Here is a 25673-nt window from a genome sequence, read left to right as displayed (position 1 = left end):
CTGTACAGCAGAAGTAACGGATACACTGTTGGCCTTTGCTTTCCCTACTAAACTGAACAATGGGCAACTTGCCTGCAGCTCTCCTAGTGCTGAAGGAACTAAACTTCCTCTCATGAGGTAACCTGCTGTACCAGCCAGCTTTCCATCACTGAGAACATCACTGAGAAAAGCAGAGTGAAAGGAGGGGAGACTGACTTACTTTCGGGTAATGGTTTCAGTGGTGTCAGTCCATGGTCACTTAGCCCTGTAGTCTGTGGGGGGGAGGAGCCTGAGATACTGAGAGAAAGCAGAAAAAGGGAGGGAATATACCTCCAGAGACCTTCCTCCCTCCTGGCAGATCCCATCTCCAGACGTTTCTACACCCCCCGACACCATCCGTCGGGCACGTGAACTTTTAGGGAGTCATTTAAGAGCCAAACCAGTGCTCCAGGCTTTTCAGTTTCTCCCATGAAAGCAACCTGATCATACCCTATATCCACTTCTCACTAGGCTGTCTTTTTCCTTTTACCAAGAGCTCTCTCATTGTGGGTCTTAATCTGCATCTGTTTGGGTGTTCCTCCTACATCTCTGATGCTTACCCTTAGTCCGTGGCTTGCTTTAACTTTGCTTGTGGGAGCCTCTCCTTACACAAAGCTTTACGTTTTCATAGCCACACTGTAGGATTCGCTGAGCATCTGCTATGAACCAGGTGTCATCTAGACACTTTCTCATATACTACTTCATCCGTATGACAAATCCTGTAAGGTCAATATCATTAGTCCCATTTAATAAAAAGGAAGGCCAGTGGACCAGCAGACTAGTGGACTTGCCAGAAGTCATATGGCCAAACCAGTGCAGTCAGAATTAAAATTAACCCAGGTGATCCTGTAAGCCACATCCCAGCACTGAGCCATTCTGGGGGTCTGCCTTTCCCGTCATCACTGCTGGCTTGTGTTTTGCTCCGGAAGCCCTCCCCCAGTCCCCCTACCACAATGTGCAAACACTGTCAACAGTGTGTCTTTGTTGTAACATTTGTTTTCCATTTCATTTTCTTCCTCTGAACTTTTCATTTCTTGTGTCAGGTGAAAGGACTTTATCTTCAGTTTTTTGGTTTTTTTTTTTTTTTTTTTTTTTAATGTATACATTGTCTTCTTGATATTTTCTTACGATACTGAAAACACCTTTTTGTACATGCTTTTGGTGGCCATTTAATGTTCCGTCACTGTAAATTGTATAACCAGCGACATAATGTTGAGACTTGGAGTTGTTTACTGAATTCCCCATTATAAATCACACTGCCTAGAACACTTTCATGCATAAATATTTATCCACGTGTCAGATTATTTCCTCAGGATTGAAACCTGCAAATAAAAATTTTAAAGCTTGTTATCAGCATTTTACGATAACATAAAAGATGGAAAGACCTCTGCGGGATGAAGGGCTGTGAGAAATAGAAGCATCCGTCAGGGTGCGTGACTCAGTCCCGAGGGGTCTGTGGGTCAGCTTGACGGTACCCAAACATCAGTGATGTCGCTGGCGTTAGTAGGAAACCCACTGAACTGAGCCACTGGGGTGTTTTACAGATGAATGGACCTCCTGGAAAATTCTGTTTTCAGCATCCAGGAAAGCTCACGGCTAGTCTATAATACAGTTGTCAGTAGAGGTGAAGAGGAGTTTAAGGGCTTTGGGGGTGACAGGAGGCCAACATTCCTGGAGCCAGAGGAGAATGGGATAGAGGTGTTTGTGTGAGACCTCGGTGGATCACAGAGGTAGCGGCAAGCACACTTACACCGATGATAAAAAACCCAACAAGGAAGTCTGGCCATAAAACTTAATGGCCTGTCATATCACAGTGAGGACACTAACGCAGCAGGCCAGAGTCCCGCTCCCCACATCTATCACTCCTCTGACTGTCCTGCATCTCACAAAGCTGGATGACACCCAGAAAGCAAGGCCCGGGAGGTTGGGACTTGGGCTAACTGTCACAGGCACTACATTTCACCACAGCGCCCCTAAATGGATGTTGTTAAGGAGGAAGGCGTTACCCAGACCTTTCCAGGACCCCTCGTCCTAAACTGACTCATTATTAGCCACTCTTGACATCTCACTTGGAGTGCAGAAGGAAAGATGCTAAAACAAGAAACCTTAGTGATTTGTCGTGAGCTCTGTCATAGGTACGAGAAGTGCTAGCCCAGCGTCCAGAAGGCTGGAGATCCCTGAAGACACTGTCAGGGCTGGGAAGGGGCTGCAGCACTCTGTGGTATTGAGGAGGGAATGTGTGTGCACAGCGAGCAGCTTGACCACCAACTTTGCCAAGAAGGGGTGTTTAGTCACTTTGGCGATGATGATCTGTGGCCTTGGCTATAAAGCATTTCATTTGGTTAAGCCTTTTTTTTTTTTTGTTAGTTTTCTATCCTCGTGCCAAAATAACTGAGATAATCAACTTAAAAACTGAGGAGGAGAGGCAAGCCAGGCGGTGGTGACACACACCTTTAATCCAGCGTCGGGAGGCAGAGGCAGGAGGGTCTGAGTTCGAGACCAGCCTGGTCTACGGAGTGAGTTCCAGGACAGCCCAGGGTTATACAGAGAAACCCTGTCTCAGGAAAAAAAAAAAGTAAATAAATTGTGGAGAGGCTTATTTTGGCTCACAATTCAGAAGTTTCTGTCCGTGATCCTTTGTCCCCATTACTTTGAGGCCAGCAGTTCTCAACCTGTGGGTCACAACCCCTTTGGGGGGGTCACATATCAGATGTTTACATTATGATTCATAACAGTAGCAAATTTTCAGTTATGGAGTAACAATGAAAATAATTTTATGGTTGGGGGTCAGCACAGCGTGAGGAACTGTATTAAAGGGTCGCAGCGTTAGGCAGGTTGAGAACCACCGTGTTAGGCTGTGGTGAGGCAGAACATGGCGGTTGGAGCGTGTGGTGGAGCAGGCTGCCTTCCTCGTGGTTGGCTAGGAAATAGAGAGGAAGAGGAATGGGCTGCAGTCCAGTGTCTCTTTTAAGGGCACATCTCCAGAGATCTAACTTGTAGCTTCCTCCCTCTAGGCCCCACATTCCAAAGGTTTCACCACTGTGTGACAGTAGCACAGACTGGGGCCTAGGCCCATGTAGACCTTATCCTCGCTATAGTATAGCACTTTGGTACAGAGGTGTAAACTTGAACAGTACAGCCTTGAGGCTCGCTTTCAAAAAAAAAAAAAAATGTGTGGAGCTTGACATCAAGACTGAACCAGATAAACAGCTGGGGTTCATACAGGCTCCTGCCTGGATGAGAATTTACGTTACAGCTGAGCTGGCAGGGTGCATTGGATAAAACTAGAAGGAAATGCTGGCTGTTAGAAGAGAGAACGATGGGGTGAGGCCCCTTCCGGTTGAGAGGAGAAGATTGAATTTGAGCAGAAGCACATGAAGAAGGTGGTAGGGGTGGGGTGGGGTGGGGTGGGGTGGGGTGGGGTGGGGTGCATTGCGATGGGGCAGGGCGGGGCTGGACGGGGCATGCGTCATTAGTATTTGAGGTGGAGCAGGAATACAGTCAAGGGTCCTGAAGTAGAAGTAAGCCTGACGTGACTGTAGCGTAAAAGCTGAGGCTGGAGGGCCGGTGGGAGACAAGATGGCACGGGGGCTTACGGTTATGATTAAGGAGCTTAGGTTTTAATCTGCCACCTGTGGCAGGAAGCCCTTGGAAAGTTTTAAGCAAGGGGATGCGATAAGATTTATATGGTGAAGAGACCTGGCTGCTCATAAATATCGGGAGATAGCACGGGCAGCCTAAGATGAAGTGCCATGGGAATACCTGAATAAGAAGTGTTTTATGACTAGAGGAAAAAAAACAGCTCGATCTATGGGGCTCAGGTGAACTGGAAGGACTCAGAGGAGGGCCCAAACCAGCTCAGAACACAAGGGTGGTCTGGGGGCGATGCTGTCCGAAATGAGGTCTTACCCATCAGGGCGGGGGCTGTGATAAAGAGAGGCAGGCGGTGGTGAATCTGGGGGGACTTACCATTCCTAGATCGACAATCTCTGACTGTGAAATGGACCGGCTGATCTGTCACGTGTCTCGTGGGGGTGCCGGGGTAGTTTTTAATAGCTTTGTACCGAAAACCAGCTCCTCCCTGCTCTGCCCTGAAAGACTGGGCTAGACATACAGGAGAGAGCCGTGCATGCGAGCAGAAGAGGTTTTCAGCCATCTCCATGCCCGGTGCAGACACCGTGGGTCATGGGCTGATCACCACCCCTCCTTGCAGTGAGCCAGTTCTCCGTCCCTGAGCTTGCCTCTGGCCCTCTGTTGATAGAACCTGGCAGGTGGTATAGAGCCCATTTTCCACCCCAGCAGGACAGTGGCATCAAAGGACAGAAACCCGATAAAGGCATGAAGGTAGTGCAAGGTGAAGTCCTCATCCTCAAGGAGCCTGCTGCCTCAGCTGGGGCATTTAGAAAGAAATGGTGGTTTTGTTTGTAGGCTTTTTCGGTTTACGTCCAACGACCTCCCGTGCAATCCCACTGTCCAGGCCCTGCCTGTGTACACATCATACTCAGGGAACTGAGAGTTGTGGGGACCTTCTTCTGGGCCAGCTTGTTTCTGGAAGTACAAGTTCAGGGCTTCACACCCCTCACCCTCTCCTTCTCTCTAGGCCTGGGTGACGACAGGCCCAGCCTCCAAAAGCAGGAATGTCTCTGGACTTAACTTCTCTCCAGGGCTTCTTGTACAGCGTGAACTCTGTACCCTGCCTAGTGAGGGGAAGTCAGCCTCGGGCGGGAAAACGGGGCGATCTCTTTGAGCAAAGCATTAGAATTACCGGGCTGGAGATAGCCCTGTGAGGTCCCAGCAAGCACTGCAGAATTCCTTTATTTTTACCATAACCCCCCCCCCAAAGGATTTCTTCCTCTCTGTTTAGTTCAAGCAGACGTGCTTTTCAATCATAATACATTTTACACCAAGACGGTCGGACCTCCCATTGACTGTCCCTTTTGCTCCTAACGTATTAGCTAGTGTGGAAGGTTCCCTGAGTCTGGACATCTGTAAGACAGCCCACCTTTCTCCGCCTACCTCTTAGGAGAAAGGGACCACATCAGGCTCTCCTTGGCCTCCTAGCTATGTAGTCTAGGACCCGAGTTCTCTGAGCCCGGGGAGACCTGAGATCCCTTAGAAGTTACTCATGAATTTGGGAGGAGGGGCGTCGGTGAGGAAGAACTTTTAGTAAGTCTTTAGCACCCGAGACTCAGCCTCCAAGGCTACCTCTCCTCTTTCCTGCCTCTGAAGTAGCTCTGAGGCCAGCCTGGAGCCCCCAGCCGATTGCAAGACACACATTCTAACTGAGGGAGAGGGACAGTGACGGGAACTAGTACTGCCCACTCTGTATGCATCACGTACACTCTGTCATAAAAGGGGCTTAGTGGTCATTCCTGGCCATCTGAACATAGAAAGGTTTATGTGCAAAAAGCAACCAGCCAACCTCCCTGTTTTAACCCAAACTTTTTGTTGTTGTTGTTTTGTTTTTTGTTTTCAAGACAGGGTTTCTCTTGTAGTCCTGGCTGTCCTGGACTTGCTTTGTAGACCAGGCTGGCCTCGAACTCACAGAGGTTTGTCTGCCTCTACGACAGCAGTAGAGGCAGAGATCAAAGGTGTACACCACCAGGCCCGGCTTAAACCCAATTCTTGAAGAAGAAAAAGACAGGTGGTTTGTAATGATGCTAAGATGTTTATTTCTGGAAAGTATCTTTTTATAATTCAAAATAATGATGGCTTTGACACTTGTACAGCTGATGGGGCTTTAGTCACATGAGCCCCGACCCTGTCTAGAAGCAACCCTAGTGGCCAGAGCTCAGTGTCTCAGAGGAGCCACTGGGGACACTTTCTGGGCCAGTGGTCTTCCTTGCCTTGCTGCTGTCCTGCTGGGACCTGGGGACATCTTTGTTCTGAGGCTGCCCTTCCTCTGAAGATGGGGTCACTGTTTTCCTGCTGCGTATTTATTTGTTATGTGTTCTCTCATCTGCCCCAGCCACTCTTGTTCTCTTCAGATTAATTAGGCTTGTCCTTCCTTTTGCTACCCAGTAACTACTTGCTGTGTCAATTAAAGGGTGGTTACTTTGCTTCATGTGGAGGCCCAGGGTAGAAAATGCCCAGGTCCAGAATCATGGTATATACTCACTTAAAAGTAGACATTAGCCATATAATATAGGATAACCATACTAAAATCTACAGGCCTAAAGAAGCTAAACAAAGAAGGACCCTAGGGAGGATGCGTAAATCTCTTTCAGAATGGTAAACAGGATAGACACCAGAAGCAGTGGAAGAAAGGGAACAGGATGGGAGCCTTCCTTAGAGGTCCTCTGAAAGGCGCCAGCCAACAGGGGATTGAAGCAGATGCTGAGACTCACAGCCAAACTGGGTAGAGTGCAGGGAGTCTTCTGGAAAAAGGCAGATAGAAGGACATGGTGGAGACAGGAACTCCACAAGGAGACCAACAGGGCTAAAATATCTAAGCCCAGGGGTCCCTGCAGAGACTGATGCACCAATCAAGGACCATGCATGGAGAGGGTCTAGACCCCCTGCTCAGATGTACCCCGTAGGCAGCTCAGTCTCCATGTGGGTTCCCGAGTAAGGGGAACAGGGGCTGTCTCTGACATGAACTCGGTTGCCTGCTTGTTGATCATTTCCCCCTGGCGATGTGGCCTTGTCAGGCCACAGAGGAAGAGGATCCAGGCGGTCCTGATGAGACTTGATAAGCTATGGGCAGATGTCAGGGGAGGAGAGCACCCCCTTTCAGTGAACTAGGGGAAGGGATAAGGGGGATGAGGGAAGGAGGGTAGGACCGGGAGGAGATGAGGGAGGGGGCTACGATATAAAATGAATAAATTGTAAAATATTTTTTAAAAGAATTAAAAATTAAAAAAAGAAAAAAATGCCCAGATCCTGCCTTGGAGGAGTCAGTCTGAGTCATGTCTAGCAGCGTGGCCCTGAATGTACCACATAGAGGAAGGAGCCACAGGGACACTCTTTCTCTGGTTCATCTCCTGAAAGCACCCTGTGAACACTAAATTGTCCCAAGCCCCAGGCCACGGTCCGCTCCATCTTCAGTCTGGACGAGCCCAGGGCCCGAGACCCCCTCTTCCCTCTTGTGTTGTAGCCCAGAAGGAGTGGGAAGCTGCCTGTATAGAAGCAGCAGGATCCTGTACCTCCTTCTTGTCTGTTGGGTGGGCTTGTGCTCTCTGCCATAAGGCCATCTGGGAAGAGCCAGCTTGTTGGCTGCCACAGATGGCAGCTACTGCCTGAGCAAAAGTCTGTCCAGTGGAGTCACTTCCTTCACTGTCCCCAGTGCTCTGCCTAGGGGCATGGTGTCCAGTTAGGATTCTGTCAGGAAGCAGAGTGTCCACCCTGGAGCTAACTTATCCCTGTACTGCCTGGAGGTGAGCTTTGTGGGGCTTTGGAGGAGGCAGACACCTCCAGTCTTGGCAAGGCTCGGGTGCAGGTAGGAATGCCAGTACAATCACTGGGGTGGCTTCCAGGAAGGGCACATGTGGGAGGTCTCCGCTAATAATAGTGGCCTGTGACTGTCTGTCTTCCTTTTTTTTTTTTTCTAAAATCCAGAATCCCACACAATTAGCACACTCCCAAGAAGGCTGTCATCTCTCATCAGGCTCCGAGCATCATTTACGTCAGGTTCCCATGCAGCTAAGCTCCCTTTGAGAGCCTCCTGCCGCTGTCAAAGCCTCCTCGCCACACAGCCTCTTTAGCATCCAAAGCCAGAAAACACTTTCAATGAAAATGAAAGTTTCTTAGAGCCCCTTACGTCACCCACACAGAGCGCCTGTTTTCTTTTAATGTCTTTAATATTTTTTGCATGTTTTTGTGTGGTTTTTTTGTGCACATATGCATGCCTATGTGTGTACTGTGGAGGTTAAATGACAGCTAATGGTTCTCTGGTTCTTTCCTTCTCCCATGTGGGGCTCAGGGATTCAACCGAAGTCATCAGATTTGGCAGCAAGTGCCTTTACCTACTGAGCCATCTCACTGCCCCTGCTTGCTTTTCAATGTACCAAATTCTGTCCTCCGTGACATCTAGATTCCCTTGTGTGCTTGTAAGGAAAGGGCAGGCTTTATCCCAAGGGGGTGCCATTTGGTTTGGACATAAGCGGGTCCCGTGCCTGGGCCTCATACCTTCTCCTTCGGGGATTCGGAACTTAGCTTTCCCCATATTTTTGCTTCCATGGATTTTTATTCCCACCCTGCAGCTTGGAGAAGACGATTAGTGACCAAGACACCGTACCAGGAAGTGCATGCTTGGCTAGAGCCAGGGCCTCCCGCTGCACTGCTAGGGGCTGGGGCACACGGCTGACTGTGCCTGTCCGGTCAGCCTCAGGCAGCCACCCACCCACCCTCTTAGTGCTTCAGTTTCCCACCTGCAAAATAGTGACCGTGTCAGTTCCTATGCAGCAACTCTGCTCCAGCAGCACCCCAGACTGGATATGTGATAACGTGTGTTGTTTATATGACTATCTCATACATGTCCCTTGGTCTCCATGACCTCGGTCCACCCCCCACACACACACACACACACAGACTGAGCAGGAGAGTTCTTTGAGCTGGCACTTGTCGTAGTCCTTGTTGTCATTGTCGTTTCCCAGTACCCAGATTCCCATAGTGAGGCCAGCCAGTCTCAGGGAGGCCAGCCTGGGGAGCGCCAGGGCTTCCACGCCATGAGAACATATTTCCTTGGACTCTCCCCACAGGGTGTGGACACTGTAAGAAAATGAAGCCGGAGTTTGAGAGTGCGGCTGAAGTCCTCCACGGAGATGCCGAGGTAAGCTTCCAGTCCCGAGTCCTCACCAGCCCTGAGATGGCTCTCCCTGTCCCCGGAAGTGAGCAGTACCTCCATGTCTCCTAGTAATAAGTAAATTATGGTCAGACAGTTGGGGGCCCCTCCCAAGGACCGTTTAGTGCCGAAAGCCTATGAGACCATGTTTCTGTAGCTGACTGGGAAGGCTCTGCCCAGTCCCTCTTTTCTGTGGGCCCTTGACTCTTGGGAGCAGGCCCTGTTCTGCCCAGCATGGTTGGTGAGGCAGATTCAGAAGCCCGTCACTAAGAAACGATGGTCCGTGCCAGGATTGGATTGTTCCCTGGCACACGCAGGTGCAGAGATTCAGGCATCCCGTGCGGGCCTGTCTGGGCCTGAGGGAGGGTTGGGCCGCCGCCTGGGCTCCTCTTTCCCCGAAGCACCACTTCTGGGGCTGTAATGCATGGTTGGCCTTTCCCCCACCCCAGAGCTCTGCTGTCCTTGCAGCTGTGGATGCCACCGTCAACGAGGCCCTGGCAGAGAGATTCCACATCTCGGCGTTTCCTACACTGAAGTACTTCAAGGACGGCGAGCAACAAGCAGTGCCTGCTCTCAGAACAAAGAACAAGTTCATTGAGTGGGTGCAGAAGTAAGTTTGTTTGGGTTTTTTTTTTTTTGGGTTTTTTTTTTTTTTTTTTTTTTGGCTTTGATAGTGCCCTAACTACTAGCCACCCGGCCCCTGGAGATGGCCTTGAAGGAAGAGAAGTGAACTTTATGGGGGTCCCCTGTCCTTGAATCAGGGCCCAAGGACCCAAGAGATTTGACTCTCTCAGTCTGAAGTCACATTCCTGTGTGGATCTGAAGGCATTCATTCTCGTTGGTTCCATGGGCTTCAGTGAGTGTGACTTGCCTTCTCCGCCCCAGGCTTATTGGCAGTTGGCTCCTCTAACCTGGTCGTGCATCCCCGTCAGGTGTGGCAAGTGTATATTAAGACGTACAGATTCTGACAGTCTTATTTCTGAAGCGAGGACTCAAAGGATATGAACGGGCCTCCCAGCCGTGGTGCTTGGAGAAACCCGGGTATGTGAAATAGGAGCACCGACAGATAGTACCAGGCCCTGGAGGTGCCTCTTGCAAGAGAAAAGAAAAACATCAAGGGTCCCACCCTCAGCTGCTCCCGTTTTCCTCTGCTCCCCAGGAGAGGAGCCTGAGTAGCCCGGTTCTGAAAGAGACCAAGTTTTCCGTTTCCCAGGCCTTCTGGTTTCTAACGCTGCTGTCCCGGCGTTGCTCAGGAAGGCGTTAGACTCGGGGCCCACACATGGTAGCTAAGCACTCTCCCCTTGAATCGTATTCCAAACCTTGTTTTTCTGTTCCTCTTTTCATCCACAAATCCTACCACAGTCAGAGCGTTTATTCCTAGGGTCACCCCCCAGGGACGAGCAATAGCACTTTGAAGCATTTAGAAGAGAGCCTTTTGGTGTCAGGACAGCAGATGATTCTAGGATGGAAGGTGGAGGGGTCTCATCCAGAAGCGGGGGCGAGCAGATGGTACCAGGTGACACACATGGTGTTGACCGCTGGGTGGACAGGTGGCCAAGCCCCAGGTAGCTGAGATGTTGCCTGCCATTGTACAGCCGGCAAAGCAGCATTCAGGGACTGGGCACGCAGGAAAGACAAGTTGGTGCTGCCAACCATGAAGCCAGGGGACTTAGAGCATAGAGAAAAGCAAAGGGTTGGTTTTGGTCACCAGCGCAGGGATACTGTAGCCAGCATGGAGAAGGACAAGTTCATGGTATCCACAGCTACTAAAGATCCTGAGAGTCGGCATCAGGTCTCGTGAGAATCACAGAGACTCAGCATAGAACTGGAGGAAGAGGAGAGTGCGGGACACTGGAGTTAGGAAGCGCTGTTAGAGGATGTGCGAAAGGTGACAGGGCAGAGGGTCCCGTACCACTCTGAACCAAGTCCTAGGTTGTCAGTTCAGGGTTGTGGCAGAAGTGGGGGAGGGGATAGTACATGGCAGCTTGATACAGCCTTCCTTGCCAAGGGGAAGCAAGGCTGCAGAGGCTTCTGAAAGACCCGGGATCTGGGTTTGTTGACATTTGCCTGCAATCTCAGCTCTCATTGGGCTAAATCCAGAAGATTACAAATTCCAGGCCAGCCTATGCTACATGACAAGACCTTGTCTCAAAAATAAATAAACAAGACTCAGCACTAGTCAGCACTCCCATATTGTAACAAATACCTGAGGAAATCAACTGACAAAGAGGAAACTTCCTTGTTTCAATTTGGGACGTGTCCTTCTAAGGTTACTTGGCAGCAATCTAAAACAAACCTCACACCCCGCCACACCTAGGTTTCCCGCTACCTCCTAACAGTGCCACTCTGAAAACACACAGGCTTTTGGGAGACATCCAGAGCTGACTAGAGCAAGCTTCGTCCTTGTGTGGGGCAGAACGGGATGGGGGACCAACGGTCAAGCAGAAACCAGAAAGTACCTAACGCCTAGTGCCTGCCTGTTTATCGGCACACCCAGCGTCTCTAGGCTGGGCTGAGCCAGATCTTCACCTACACATCCTGCGTCCATAGTTACCACCCCGGGTACCACTGTCTCGAGTAACAGAAAAGCAAATGGAGACTCAGAGGGGCTTGGTGACTTTCCTTAAAGTCACACATCTCACAAGTAACCTGGACTGGAGCCTGGGTCTCCCTCGCTTCTTGGCTGGTTCTCTGTCTCTCTGTCTTTCTCTCTCTCCCCTTCTCTCCCTCTCTTCCTCTTTCTCTCCCAGAACAAAAGCATCAAAGAAGATGATGGAGGACCCAGGGGACCCTAGGAAGCAGGCAGGAAGGGCTGAGGGAGGCTTGTGGAGAAGGTTCTATGCCTTAGCAAGGAATAATGACCCCACACCAGGGCAGGTGCCTGTGTTCAGATGGGGCCAGCTCTCCCACCTCTTCATGGATAGTGTAGATTTTTTGGCCTCTAAGCCTAGGTTTTAAAATGAAGTCCCAGAAGAAATGCAACATGTTTGTTCATTTGAGTTGCTCAGTGGCTGGGGTGGGGTGGAGTTTGCACCTGTCTGTCAACAGTTCATGAATGGTCCGCCTTCCCCACCAACCTCTGCAGCCCAGAGGCTCCCCCACCTCCAGAGCCCACGTGGGAAGAACAGCAGACCAGCGTATTACATCTGATGGGGGACAACTTCCGGGATACCCTGAAGAAAAAGAAGCACACCTTGGTCATGTTCTATGCCCCTTGTAAGTAGCTTCTGTTCACGAGACGGGAGGTGAGAGGGCTGTGCTTAGCTCTGCCACATCAAAGAGTCCCCACGCCAGGTACCGGCTGGCTATCGGTCATCTCTGAAATCATGTATACCTGAAGCAGGACTCCCAACTTCACCAAAGGCTGAGGGGGCCCCCCAAAAATCATTGCTTCCTTGTGTCGGCTTCCATCAGCTTCTTGCCCTCACTGGGGATGCCTTTCTCTTATCAGGCCTACAGGCTGTGTGTGTGGTAGGAACCAGTCTCCTAGTTCGGTCTCTGGGTTTCTCCGTGCAACCTGTACTCCCCCTGCTTATACATACGCATGCACAGGCACACACATGCACACACACACACAACGCATGCACACAATTTTGCAGTTTCTTCTGCTCTCCTCCTGTTCTTCCCCCTGGCACGGAGCTTACCTTCAAGGCCTTAGAACTCCCTCTCCCGACCTTTCCCAGAGGCTTTGATCTGTTTGAGCTTGACACCATGGCGTCGGAAAGGCACAGTCACCTGCAAGCTCCGTGACTGTCCTCTCAGTCAGAGTACAAGCTGGGGAGGTGGTCTGCTAGCAGGGGTGTTTGTGACCTCCGGTTTTTTGTGCATTCCCATCTTGAAGTTGTTAATTGACACTTGGGAGGAGGCGTCTTAGAATTTCCCACTCTTCTCTTGCCCTTCTCTCTCTCCCCCAGGTTACAGCTCAGCTTAATGGAGTGAGGATAATAAAAGTCTCTATCTACAGAGAAGCCAGGCACTCAAGTCTAGTCGTAAACCCACTCAGTTGTAGCCGGCCCTCCTGTTCCCTCACTGTTCGGTGTCAGTAGCCTGCAGCGTCTCATTGTCTGCTATCCCTGTCTGAGAGGCCCTAGTCGATGATGGCCTGAGACCCATCCCTCAGGCAGCCAGCACACCCTGGCAGCCTCCCTTCCTTCAGCCTTGGCCTTTTCTCAGAGTTGGGTTTGCTCTTAAAGTCCCTTATAGAGTTCCTCCAAGACCCAGCCTGCCCTTAGAGTATGTCTGGAAGCCTGAATGGGGTTTGTGAAATGGACATTTTCCTGAGGGTCGACACCCAGGATTTTTGTGGCTTGCTCCAAGCCTTGTGGCAAGTTAGTGGCAGGCCCTTCCTGTAGCCCGGGCAACTCTGTCTCAAGCACAGTTCATCAAGCGTGATCACTGAGAGCAACCGGTAGGCTCTATAGTTCAGTGCCCAGCCACCGAGTAGACTTCACAAAGACCAGACAAAATGCTTCCCCAGAAATGGCTCCTCTCCTCGGCCACACCTTGTTCCTCACTGCGGTACCCTCTGACAGACACAGAGTCCTTGCCGGCTGCTAAAGCAGAGAGGTTTCTCTGCCCCCAGGTAGGCACACGGTTGAGACTAGTCTGCCTCCCTTCTCCAAAGAGCAGCTTTGCACTGCCCCCAGAGTACGGGGTAGGCGCCATATCCCGCCTCTACAGAACTCTTTCGTGCCAGGTCACAGTCATCGCAGGCAAAGAGCTTGGTCTGCAGAGTTTCCCATCTCTACCCATCTCTAGTTTCCCATCCCGTCTTCAGATCTTAACCCAGTGCTCCTGGGTGCTACATCTTTGGAGTTGAGGGGCCAATCTAAGGACAAATAAGTCTGTCTTTCTGTGCTTTCTGATAAGATGCTTACTTGTGAGACACACACACACACCCCACTCTTTAACTTATTTATATATAAAGAATCTAAATACAGGCTGGAGAGCTGGCTCAGAGGTTAAGAGCATGGGCTGTTTTTCCAAAGGTCCTGAGTTCAATTCCCAACAACCACGTGGTGGCTCACAACTATCTGTAATGAGATCTGGTGCCCTCTTCTGGCCTGCTGGCTCACATGCAGGCAGAATACCATATACATAATAAATAAATAAATCTTTAAAAAAATCTAAATACTGTGGAAATGTCAAGTATCAGATAAAATTCTAGTTGAAAAGCTGGCCTATTACATCCAGCTCCCCTCCCCTTCTTTTTTTTCTTCCCCAGATCTTCGTCCTCATGCATCTTTATTCCCCACTTCCCTATCTACCCACAGCTTCCTGCTCTTCCTTCCTAGACCCACTCAGCGCATTCTCCAGGGCTGAGGTTTTCCATCCCATCCTGAGGCCTCAGCTCTGTCCTCACAGGTCAGAAGGCCTAATGGGTTTCCTGCTTCTTAGTTCACCTCCAATTTTAAAAACCCATGGTGAACTCTGGCCCACCCAATGCCTCCTAGAAATATCCCGTGCACGTTCCAAAGCAGCCGCCCCCCACCAGTTACTCATCTGCCATATTCTCTCTTTAGATAATGAGAAAACGAGATGCAGGGAGCTGTTCATCCAAGGCCTCGACATTTTAAATTGATGGCATAGGAATTAGCATTGGGCTGGCGATGGCCTTTATGCTTTCAATAAGTGGAGGTTAAAAGGGGGAAATTAATAGTGAAACTGGACTGTGAGGCCTGGGGTGGATGGTTGTCAGCCCACCCTGTACGTGTGCCATTAGTAGGCCTGTGCCCTTCACAGGGCCTGTGGCTGCCCACGGGATGAGTCTACCAATAGACTGTGCTCTTTAAATGTTTTGAAATTATGTAACAGCACTCCTCTGTACTATGACATTCTCATAAATTTCAGCTTTGCCTCTCTTTTAGGTCAAATTAATGGTGTTACTTATAATTGCCATTTGAGGTAGCTGAAAAGTCATATGTCCCTTATCTGCCACGTGGTCTCATTTATTCTGAAATAGCCACCCCAGGTCTCTTCTGTTCCTGCATCAGATGTTGGGAAACCCCCAAGTCCCTCCCCATCATCCCCACTCTATTCCTGGGCCAGCTGGCTGCTCCCCAAGTCTGGCCATGTGGGTGGTCCCAGCCATCTCAGGAACCAACTCAAATGCTACATTCAGATTAAATTTGTAGCTTAGCCTTGATTTAGTTTCACAAAACCCTTTGGAATGCCAGTCGGCATTATCTCGTTTTAAAAAGGAGAACTCAGAAAAGCAAAGCCATTTCTGTCCCTGCAGAGGAAGCTCTGTGTGCCTCCCTAGGTGGGATGTGCAGGCCTTTGCCAGGAAGCCTCGGCTGCATCCGGGTCTCCCAGCAAGCGTGTGACCCCTGCCACCTGTCCTCATCAGAACTGATCACCACAGTCAGGGTCAAAGCTATCCATCCATAGCAGCTCCGTTCATTCATAGTGAATGAATGTGAGAGCAGTGGGTTTGGGTTCTGATCCTTTCATCCTGAGGGAAAGGCCAGAATAGTCTGTGGCTTCCCCAGCTTCTGTGACAGGAGGAGAAAATGGGCCACAAATAGGTTCCTGAGCCACTCTTTACTTGGGTGGGGGGGGAGAGAGGCTTGGGTTTGGGTTCTGATCCTTTCACCCTGAGGGAAAGGCCAGGATAGCCTGTGGCTTCCCCAGCTTCTGTGACAGGAGGAGAAAATGGGCCACAAATAGGTTCCTGAGCCACTCTTTACTTGGGGGGGGGGGGGGGGGGCGTGTCTCAAGGTGGTGCACAGACCAAGAAACAAGACCCATAAGTGGAATGCCTCAGCCCTTCCTCCACTCTATGGGCCTTTTTCCTGGGACAGGGGCTGGGGGCTGCTGACTCCGTAGCTCATCGTCCTCTGAGCCTCTCTTGAGCGCTTCCATCGTTGCCTTCAAGATTAAGATTGTAGGAAGGGGTAGAAGTTGTTGAAGAGAAGGAAGGTATCAGCTAAGCTGGAGCCTTGGGACCATGGGCCCCATCTTCCCAGTACTGCTTGCTCATACGTGAGGTAGAAAGATGATCCACCATCATCCTGAGGGCAAGAGAACAGTGGGATAGACCTGTGGCATCTTGAGCACACGTGGTCCTTCCCCAAGTCCCTCTGCACTGTGGATCCAACTCCTCTGGTCTCCAGGGCAGCGTCTGCAGAATGCCATCACAGCGCCATCATAAGCCTTCCTTTAGGCCAGAAGGCAGATGAGAAATTCTAGGGCAGGAATGTCCCCAGACTCGTGGACAGCCCTAGAACCGCAAAGCCCCGTGCCCACAGACAGCCAAGGGAGAGGTTTGAGTGGCAAGGTTGACACACCAACCCTGACAGGGTGAGCAGGATGTGGGGCGCCCCCAAAGGGCTATTCAGAGTTTCCGAAAGCGGCTCCATCTCTGCTACCGTCAGACACCGGTGACACTCTCTTCTCTCACCCAGGGTGCCCACACTGTAAGAAGGTCATCCCGCACTTCACTGCCTCGGCTGATGCCTTCAAAGACGACCGAAAGGTAAGGACCCTCCCTGTCTCGGTCCACCCCCGTTTTGCCTTGCACTGGTTCTTACAACTTCCCTTATTCCCTGTGGGCTAGATTGTCCGACCCTAAGCACACTTCCGCCCAGACCTGTGAGCAGGGCCATCCTCAGGAAGCAGGGCATTCTTTCTCCTCGCCGTGCAGACAGACTGGATTTCTTCTGCTGCGGAAATCAACTGGAGATAGAAGCCGAAGTGTTAACAGCGTTTCCGTGGAGGGCGGGAGTGTGTGAAGGGCCCCCGGTGTGTTCGTTTTTCTTTAGTGCTCAAACGTTTTTACGGTAGGATCGTAGTCATGCGTTACTTATATAATTAAAAATACAAATAAGAACCCCACCAAAGTCAAACGGAGGAGGCTTCGGTGGGGGGTGGGGGACACCAGACCATGCCAGAGGATCCTCGCCCTGCCTAAGCTAAAGGCTCCTGCAACTGCCAGCTGATGAAGCATAAAATTAACAGGCTGGAGCTGCAGATTGGATTATGGTGTGGGTGCCAGGGAGTGGGCGCCAGGCCTGTTCCTACAGCAGGGAAACAGAGCCACTACTGGGGAGGGTGGGTATGAAGCAGGGCTGGACCCCAGAACTCAGGGAAACCCTCTTCATCGCCAGTCCCCAAGTTCCCTTCTTCTGGAAGGTTCTTGTTGGTTGTTTATGGGGGAGCAGGGCTGGATAAGCAGTCTGCCGCTGAGTTCCGTCCCCGGTCTTTGAGTTCCCTTCTCATCTTACAAATCTGGGGACTGGTAGAGGTGGTTACAAAGACTGTTCCCAGCTCTTAGACACAGTCATAGGAATCGGTCACATACCAGGCCTCACTGGTTTCTACGGGGACTGAGACACACACACACACTGGACCCAGGGTCATCAGGTGACGTGGCACGTGTGAGGGTCCTGGGCACGGTGAGGGTTTGACGGAGGCAAACAGAAGATAGGCCGGCAGGTACCTCTGGGATGACAGAGGCAGAGGTCCAGGTCCTGGGACACCTTCTGCACTTTGAGGGTGGCAGAGATAGGATGATGAGAACTCACCGATTCAGGAAGCCAGGCAGGGAGCAGGCACACATGGTGTGTGAGGACCAAAAGAACAAGATTCCTTCTTGGACGCTGGGACTCTGCCCCGCACTCAGAGAGTGTGACTGTTTCCCATAAGCCCTGGCTAAGCCCCTGAGGTACTTCCTCACTCTTCCGGGGTGCGGAAAGGACCACAAACTTTTTTTTTTTTTTTGCCTGTCACTTGCCTGGTGGTTGCTTCTGCCCTGGAAGCTCCAGTAATGCCCACTGTCACCTGACTGCCTGCCTCCCCACTGGAATAGTTGTCACCCCAAGTCATCACGCATCACCCCCAGAGCTGGGACTCTAAGGGCGCCAGGAACTGGTGACTTGTAAGAGCTCGACCATATACTGGTCATACCCTGGTATTTGGGAACCAACGGTGCACCCCATTTGCTTTTACTTTGGAGAGACTGTGGCCTAGAGACGAGCCATGTCCTTTGCCCAAGATGCCCCATTGGTCACGGGTAGCCAGAACTGGGTCTCCCTCGGCCACACCCTTGCTCCCACCTCTTGGCTGGAATCGTATTTTGTTTCCCACCCAAAAGCCAGTCTCGGTTCCTTCCCCAATCAATATGCAGTTGGTTTCTCACTTCCATTTTCATAGCCAAAGTCAATATTAGCTCCTGCAGAGATTTATTTTACTGAATCAATAAAGCGGTGTGAGGCAGCTCGTGCTTTAGCCGGGGAGCCTAAATCCCCTCCCAGGAGCTTAGTTGGGGACTTTATCAGTTGACACACTCCTCACTGGTGGAAAAAGGCTACAGACTGTGAGCGTTGGAATAGATGGTGTCATCAAATGACCCGGAGGATGGGGGGAGCGGGGCAACAGTGGAAGGCAGGTGGACCAGAGCAGAGGCTGGGGATTGCTGAACTGTAAGGAAGGGCTCACCTCTCACTGCACTTTAAGGTATGGGCAGCTTGGGCAAGGGGGCAGGGCCAGTGAAAGTGTGAAGGTCGTTCCGGGGGAGGTTACAAGGCCAGAGGTGCCCCCCTCTGTGGCTGACCTCCATCACCACCCTAATCTGCACAGCTGGTAGAGGTCATGTGTGAAACTCCTGTTCATCAGCAGTGAAAGCCTGTCAACACGGGAGCCTCATTCGCCCTTGAACTCCCAAAAGTCTTGATGCTTTGTACCTCCATGGAGGTTGCCTAAACGGCAAGATTGAAAATGAGACGTGAATGGCAGAATGAGAGTGGTGGAGGCTTTTATTCCAAATGAGCATTGAGTCCTTTGGTCCTCGCCGGAGCGTGATGGATTCGGTGTTATTACCTCCCTCATTTTATGGGATGGAATCTAGAGTCCAAGCCTATAGACTGGGAAGGAGCTGAGTCAGAATCCGAACACAAGCATTGCCAATTTACATTTCCCAAAAGCAAGACCTGTGCTGGCTGGGACCCCTGTGAAGGGGATGCATTTGGGAGGAGATCCCAGGAGATACCATAAGAGGTTGAGAAAGTAATATGAAGGAGGAAGGAGCCAAAGGAGGGATGGTATGGGCAGCTGGCTGTGGGTACCTGAGGCTCTATCCCTTGGGAGACCACCTAAGACATGAGCCACAGCGTTTTTCCATGCAAAGCTCCTGGAAGCCAGGTACTCGTCCTTGACCCCTAACCCATCACTAGCCTTAGTTCTGCAACTTGGGGGCTAGGTGAAGCTCTCAGGTCGAGACTTTAGTTACCAGAGCAAGTCTTTGGCTGAGGACCCTTCAGGACATGGACAGAATCCAGTGATCCATTCCATCTCCGTGAGAACGAGGCCAGAGACTGCAGGGATTGTAGAGATGTTGAGTGCAGGTAACCAGTGAAGATCACAAGTAGGTCTTGATGGGATGAGAGTTCAGGAAGGCGAGGTGGAGAGCTCAGAGAACAGATTCTTCCTGAAGGATATTGGCCACACTCGTCTCCTATAGAAACTGAACCTGGATTCCCATCCCCCACCCCCCTTGCAGCTAAAAGTCGCAGTCGGTGTACACGGCTGACAGCTAGTGTGAGGGATTCACAAGTATCCATTTTTAATTTAGTGGATTTATAAAAACCATACACTACATTTCTAACAGCTCCGGGGCATGTATACAAATTGAATTCATAATTTAAAGCGGACGCAGGGAGAGCGGCGGCCCGGAGCAGTGTTCATCAAACCTTGAACAGAGTTAGCGGTCCCTAGCCCAGGGCTGGCCGCAGTGGACCCTGTGCTGCTGGCCATGTGGAGTCGGGAGTGCTTGTCCGGGAGAAGAAAACCCTGCAGTTGGACGACAATGGGAGCATCTGCCTCATGTCTCTAAATAATTCAGAACACAATTTAGAAGATGAGCCGGGGTTCTCCGGAACCTACTTCGGCCAGCTGCTAGCCTAAGCGAATTGAGCTCATGGTGGGTGCTGGTGAAGGGCAGGGTTAACCTCCCGGAAGGAGACAGCTGCCCGTCTGCTCAGCCAGTCGCTGCCTGTGGGAACGCAGGGCAAGTACCATTCCAATCTTCTGATGTTTGTAGAGGAGCTCAGAGCCAAATTTTTATATTAAATCTTCTGGCTCCTTCCACATTGGCAGCTAATTCAAATTTATTTTCTTTTTAAGTTCTATGTGGGCCAAACAGAGCGGGCTCGAGAGCCAGCTATGGATTATCTTCAGTGAGTTTGCAAACTTCGCTATAAAAGTCTTGTTGTATAAAACAATCAGGCTGCAGATTCAAAGGGAAGCCTGGAGAGGTGAGGGAGCACAGCGATTGTGCTCTAGTGTTAGTCTGGGGAGCCTTTCCCCCCTTGCCTGCCTTAGCTGTCAGTCTTACAGCTCATAAGACAGTGGCCACTCGCCTAGGTACATAGTTAAGTAACCAGTACCTATGGCTTCTGTGGCCTGCAGAACTCTTTTCCCTAGTCAGCAGGCAGAACTGTGAATCGTGGTTATTCAGCAATCTTGAATTGTCCCAGATGTCAGCAGAGCAGTCACCAGGCTCTAGAATGATCTCATTTGTTACACAGCAGGAGCTTGTTGGCTGGACTTTGTCAACATCACCTGTCCTCCTCCCCCTCACCCTCCTCCACCCCGGCATCTACAGCAGGCCTGGCACGTGAGAGGAAGATTTGCCTCCCATCCGAGCTTGCCATTCCTGCTTCCCGGGATGTGGCTTTGTGTATTGCCTCTAGCTGACTCTTTCTCCTCTTTCCCCAGTGTGTGACCTTCAACAAAATAAAAGTCTCCCCAACTTCTACTTCATACCCTCTTACTTTGAAAGAAAGACAAAAAAAAAAAAAAAAAAGAAGAGCTGCCTGGCAAATGCAGCTTGTTAGATGGCCCAGAAGAGGCCAAAGTCCACTTGAACTTTTCACCAAAACCTGATTACCTTAAAGAGACCGAACTCCGTAGCAGTTCCTGGAATGTACTGTCCTGTCATTGGCTTGGATGGTGAATGGTACAGAATACCTTTGGTCTACTGGCATCCTGGGCCACCCCCATGGTAGCTCAAATCACACAAAGTTGAGAATGGTCTTTATCCAGTCCCTTCCCAGGTGCTAGCAGGGCCAGTGTATGGGGTATGGAGTCAGTAGGAGAGAGTGACACAGTAGCCGATGCTGCTAACCATTGAGCATAGGCTGACAGGCCTCATTTGAATCCTCTTAGTCTTCGTAACATCCTGATCCTTATCCGAGGAAACTGAGGTGCCAAGTGGCTAGTTGTTCTCCATGAGTCTTAACGTGCCAGCAAGAAGATTTGCCCTTAGGAAACTGGAGTACAATGTTCTCGCTTTCTCCTCAGTCCAGCACTGCCCCTGGCAGATGTGGTGACTGGCGATGTCTCCACTGACCCTCCCCACCTCACCCCCTAGATTGCCTGTGCTGCTGTGGACTGTGTCAAGGACAAGAACCAGGACCTGTGTCAGCAGGAGGCCGTGAAGGCCTACCCCACTTTCCACTACTACCACTACGGGAAATTTGTAGAAAAGTATGAAAGTGATCGCACGGTGAGTGGAGTGGGCCCAAAAGCAGCCATTGCAGAGGGCAGACAGGAGCCTCAGCAGTCAGCTCGGACACTCTGTGCTGACAGAATTATGGGATATGTCTTCACCCTGCTGGGAGCCTTGGGCGGGGGGTGGGGGTAGGGGGGAATGCCAAAACCAGCAGTGTCTCTCTGTGGGTCTGCACAGGAGCTGGGGGACTGGAGGGCGCATATCACTCAGGGTCTAAGTCCCTTCTCTTCGCTATCTTCTTCCATACCCTGCAGGAATCAGGATTTACCAGTTTCATCCGAACCCTCCGGGAGGGAGACCTCAAGAGACTAGAGAAAAGGAGGGAAGAGCTGTAATGCCTCCTCCTCCTCAGAGAGAGAGCCCTTCCTTTACACTGTGAACAATGCCTATCTCGTTCTTTCTGAATTTCCATGTGTTCCGAAGACAAAGTTTTTTATAGCCGCTCACGGCCTTTTGTACAATTTTGAAATAAAATCAAACCGTTTATTCAGTGGCAGAGCTTATTTTCGCAGGCCTGTGCTAACAGGACCACGTGAGGTGGAGAATCACTTCCTCCCCCCCTCCACATCGTCTCTGAGCGGTGGGGTCCATCTGAACACCACCTGTATCCCAAGAGGCCCTGGAGGGGGCAGAGGACATGGGGTGCCAGCCCCATCAATCGTTAGCAGAACAGAGAAATGACCACAAAGCACTGTTGTGGGGAGGCTCCGTAATGAGCACAGATATGCTACTTTTGCTAATTTTTCTTCCTTTGCTTTCAGTGTCATGTATAAAAAAAAAAAAACATTGTCAGATTTAGTGTCTTTTTTTCCCATGTGTGTTGAGCTGAGAGTTCTTTAGTTTTAAGTGTTAGAGGGCTTTGTTCATCTTTAGCTAATTTTCTTGTGTGCTGAAAGTGTCCCGCTCCCTTATTTTGCATGTGGGTATGCAGTTTTCTCAGGACCGTTTGTTGAAAATATTGTACTCTTCAGATGGTATTGACACTCCAGTTGAAAAACCACTTGGTCGTATGTGTGGGATTTCTTTCTGTCCCATTTTTCTGTGTGTGGATTTACATAACCCACCACTAACAAGGTACAAAATTGTCCTACCCCAAAAATCTTTCTCAGCTACCTCTCCTCCCCACCCCTAACTATGGCAGCCACTGGCCTGTTTTCCATCTCTGTAATGTTATCACTTGGGGGATATTACAGAAATGAAGTCTTACACCATGTAATGGTCAAGATCACCCTTTATCACCGCATAGTGTCCTTGAGATCCACCAGAGTTGTTGTGTAAACAGTGCGGTCTTTGTTGATTGTGACGCAACATTCCATGGCATTCAATGCCACAGTTAGTTAACCCATTTTCCTAGTAAGAGATTGTTGTGGGGACTCTTTCCAGAGAGATGTAAACAGATGTCTGGCCCTTCCTTAAAAGGGTACCAATGACAAACCAAAATAGTTCTACCCAAGCCCAACTTCGGGCGCCAGTGAGTTTGTTGGGCTAGCTAGGAAGCTAGGTGAAGAATTGCAGGAGCATGGTGATTCCAGAGCGGCCACATCACTTGGAAGATCTCCAACATGGGCGGTGACTTCCCCATAGCTGCACAGATGTAGTCCCCCCGCCCCGGAATTTCCATTAGCTTTGCCTACACTGTATCCTCCATGAGGCCATGGAAATCGGGTAGAATTCCATATAGCTGGCAGAGAGGTGCAGCAGGGAACAGCCAGAATCTGAGGCAACCCTCTCCACCATCTCCTGTGAAGGAAGAGTAGCAGCCATCAGGCCCCATCTTGGGTGTTATGAGTTTAGCCACTTGAGTTCTGCATGCTGTGATCAAGAAGCACAAGAACAGTAACCTGGCACTCCATTACAGTGCCTGCATCAAGCTTCTCTTAATCTCATCACTCAGGCAGCACAACAAGGTAAGTACTGTTTAATAATGTGTATTGAGAAAGACGGGCATTCAAATAACCTTATTATATATATCATTATAACTGCTTTATTATTAGTTGCTATTAATCCCCTATTATACCTAAGTTGTAAATTAAACTTAACTGTGATGGCTATTCTTGGTTGTCGACTTGACTACATCTGGAATTAACTAAAACCCAAATTACTGGAAGGACTTTTTTTTTTTTTTAACTTAATTAAATCATTTGAAACGGAGAGACTCATTTCTAGTCCAGATCTTCTGAGGTGGGAAGATGCATCTTTAATCTGGACCACAGCTTCTGTGGCAGCCTATAAAAGGAACATGGGAGAAGAAAGCACTTGCTCATTGCCTGCTTGCTCTAGCACTCACTAGCAAATCCATTCCTTCACTGGAATTAGAGCCTGCTTCTTCAGGATTCTGGTGTGTACTGAAGGCCAGCTGAGACATCCAGCTTTGTGAACTGAACAACTACTGGTTTCTTGGACCTTCAGTTCATAGGCAGCCACTGTTAGATGAGCTGGACCACAGCCTGTAAGTCATTCTAATAAATCCCCTCTATATAGAGAGATTCATTCTAAAGTTGATACTCCAGAGAACCCTGACTAATACACACAGCTATGTATGTGTAGAAAACATAAATGTATAAGGTTCCATATCAGATATTTACAACACATATATAAGGTTATCAGGTATTCACTGGAGATCTTACAGCGCATACCCAATGCATAACTTACTGTATGGTATTCCTCTTGGTTAAATACAGGGCCCTGGACATGAAAGCCCACGTAGGACCTGACCCCCCCACAGAGAGATGGGACAATGAGTCACTCACTCTAGATATTATATCTTGGTTAATCCCGTACAAGACTGTAGGCTCCCTGTCAACAAAATCCATCAAAACCTTTTGACACTGTTTACAGAACAGATCAATCCTCGATAGTTCATTTCATGGACTGTATTTCTTAACTGATTTTTCACAGTATTACATGTATTATAAGAAACGCTGACAAGTATAGAAAAGCATACTAAAATTTTAAACCATGCAAAGCTCCAGTACTCATCAATAGATATTGAGTATAGTTTTATTGTAGCTCAGATGTCTCTTTGCTGTTAAGGGTTTTCTGTTCATTATAAGCTGCTAATGGCACCCTTGGATGCCAGTAGCCTCTCTCTATGTAAATATTTACTTACAGATTCATGTCACTGATCCTGTGTTACAGATGGGATATTGTTTTGTGTTGTGTGTGTGTGTGTGTGTTTTTTTTAGTCATGTATAATATTGGGAAGGTCATTCCTGATTGTGTTACTTTACACATTTTTCAGAAGCAACTTTCCAGATTTGACCTTATTTGTAAGGTCTGTAATCACCTTGTGAGCTTTTCTTTAGAATTTTACATATTTGTAGCCTCAGTTATGAGGAGTTTCCTGTTTTTCTAAATTCATTAAATCTAGAAATTACAGATTTTAAAAATCCTAGCAAGTTTTATTTGGTCTATAATTATAAGGCGCAACTTAAGTTTTTACTTTATGTTATTGCACGGAAATGTTTTCTTTCATGTACGTCTCTCTGTGCGCCATTTGCTTGCATGGTGGAGGCAGAAGCCAGAAGAATGCATTAGATCTCCTGGAGTTACAGACAGTTGTGAGCCTTCATGTGGGTGCTGGGAATTGAACCTGGGTCCTCCGGAAAAGCAGCCAATAGTGCCTACCACTGCTAAGCCCCCTCCACTCACATTTTATCTTGTTCTTCATCTTTATTTTAGCCTGTCAAAATGTCTCAAACTCTCTGTGCATCCTCCTTTCCTTCTGACCTAGGTCACTTCCTATCACAGTCAAAAGACACATTTTGGGGAACTTCCCTCTTGTGGGCCATATCTTGTATGGTTGTCATTGGATACCGGTCTGGCTGCTCTCATGATGGTCCAATAAACTCAAGACACAAGCTGTTGAGACAACGAAGGCAAGCTTACTAAATCCAGGTTCCTGGCAATGTTGACTTCAAACAAGAGTCCTTCTATATCTGCTGAACAAGCTCCTTTAACTCTGGTTTATACGGGTGGTGGATGAATGGCGCCAGACATGTGGGTGCCTTCTCACAGCAAGTGATGAATAACTGCAAACTGACAGGTGCCTTCTCTTAGTGGAAGGGCTAAGCGAGGCCCATCTGGCCGGAACTGAGTGATCACTCCATGCTTTCCAGTTCTGCAAATCTCAGATCTCAGGAACAAAGGTCATTATTTCCTTGGGCTGTTCTCACTGCTGTCTCATGTGCCTCCACGCAGTTCCCGACATGTCTCATTTCACTCAGACTATCCCAGGTAAGTGGACCTCTGGACCTCTGTATCCACGGATGCTTGTGTTCTCCTATCTCAACCCCTAAGTCCTTGACATTAATGGAATGGAAGGAAGGGATGATGCCAACAGCATCGAGTCAGCAGCTAGAA

General features: G+C 49.6%; 1 protein-coding gene across 1 annotated transcript in view; it reads left to right on the top strand.

The window, feature by feature from the left end:
* The window catches only part of Pdia5 (protein disulfide isomerase family A member 5), an 88451-nt gene extending 66650 nt beyond the window's left edge, over positions 1-21801 (top strand). The window contains exons 12-17 of the mRNA XM_055624922.1: positions 8718-8788; positions 9250-9410; positions 11886-12016; positions 16207-16277; positions 21171-21305; positions 21566-21801. Coding sequence (XP_055480897.1) covers positions 8718-8788; positions 9250-9410; positions 11886-12016; positions 16207-16277; positions 21171-21305; positions 21566-21646 — 650 coding nt within the window. The 3' untranslated portion in view covers positions 21647-21801. The remainder of the gene's footprint in view (positions 1-8717; positions 8789-9249; positions 9411-11885; positions 12017-16206; positions 16278-21170; positions 21306-21565) is intronic.
* The last annotated feature ends 3872 nt before the right edge of the window (positions 21802-25673 follow it).

This window comes from Psammomys obesus, unplaced genomic scaffold (assembly GCF_907164565.1).
Source record: "Psammomys obesus unplaced genomic scaffold, mPsaObe1.curated_primary_1811, whole genome shotgun sequence".
In the NCBI taxonomy this organism is placed as follows: Eukaryota; Metazoa; Chordata; class Mammalia; order Rodentia; family Muridae; genus Psammomys; species Psammomys obesus.
This window is presented reverse-complemented; position numbering and strand designations above follow the sequence as displayed.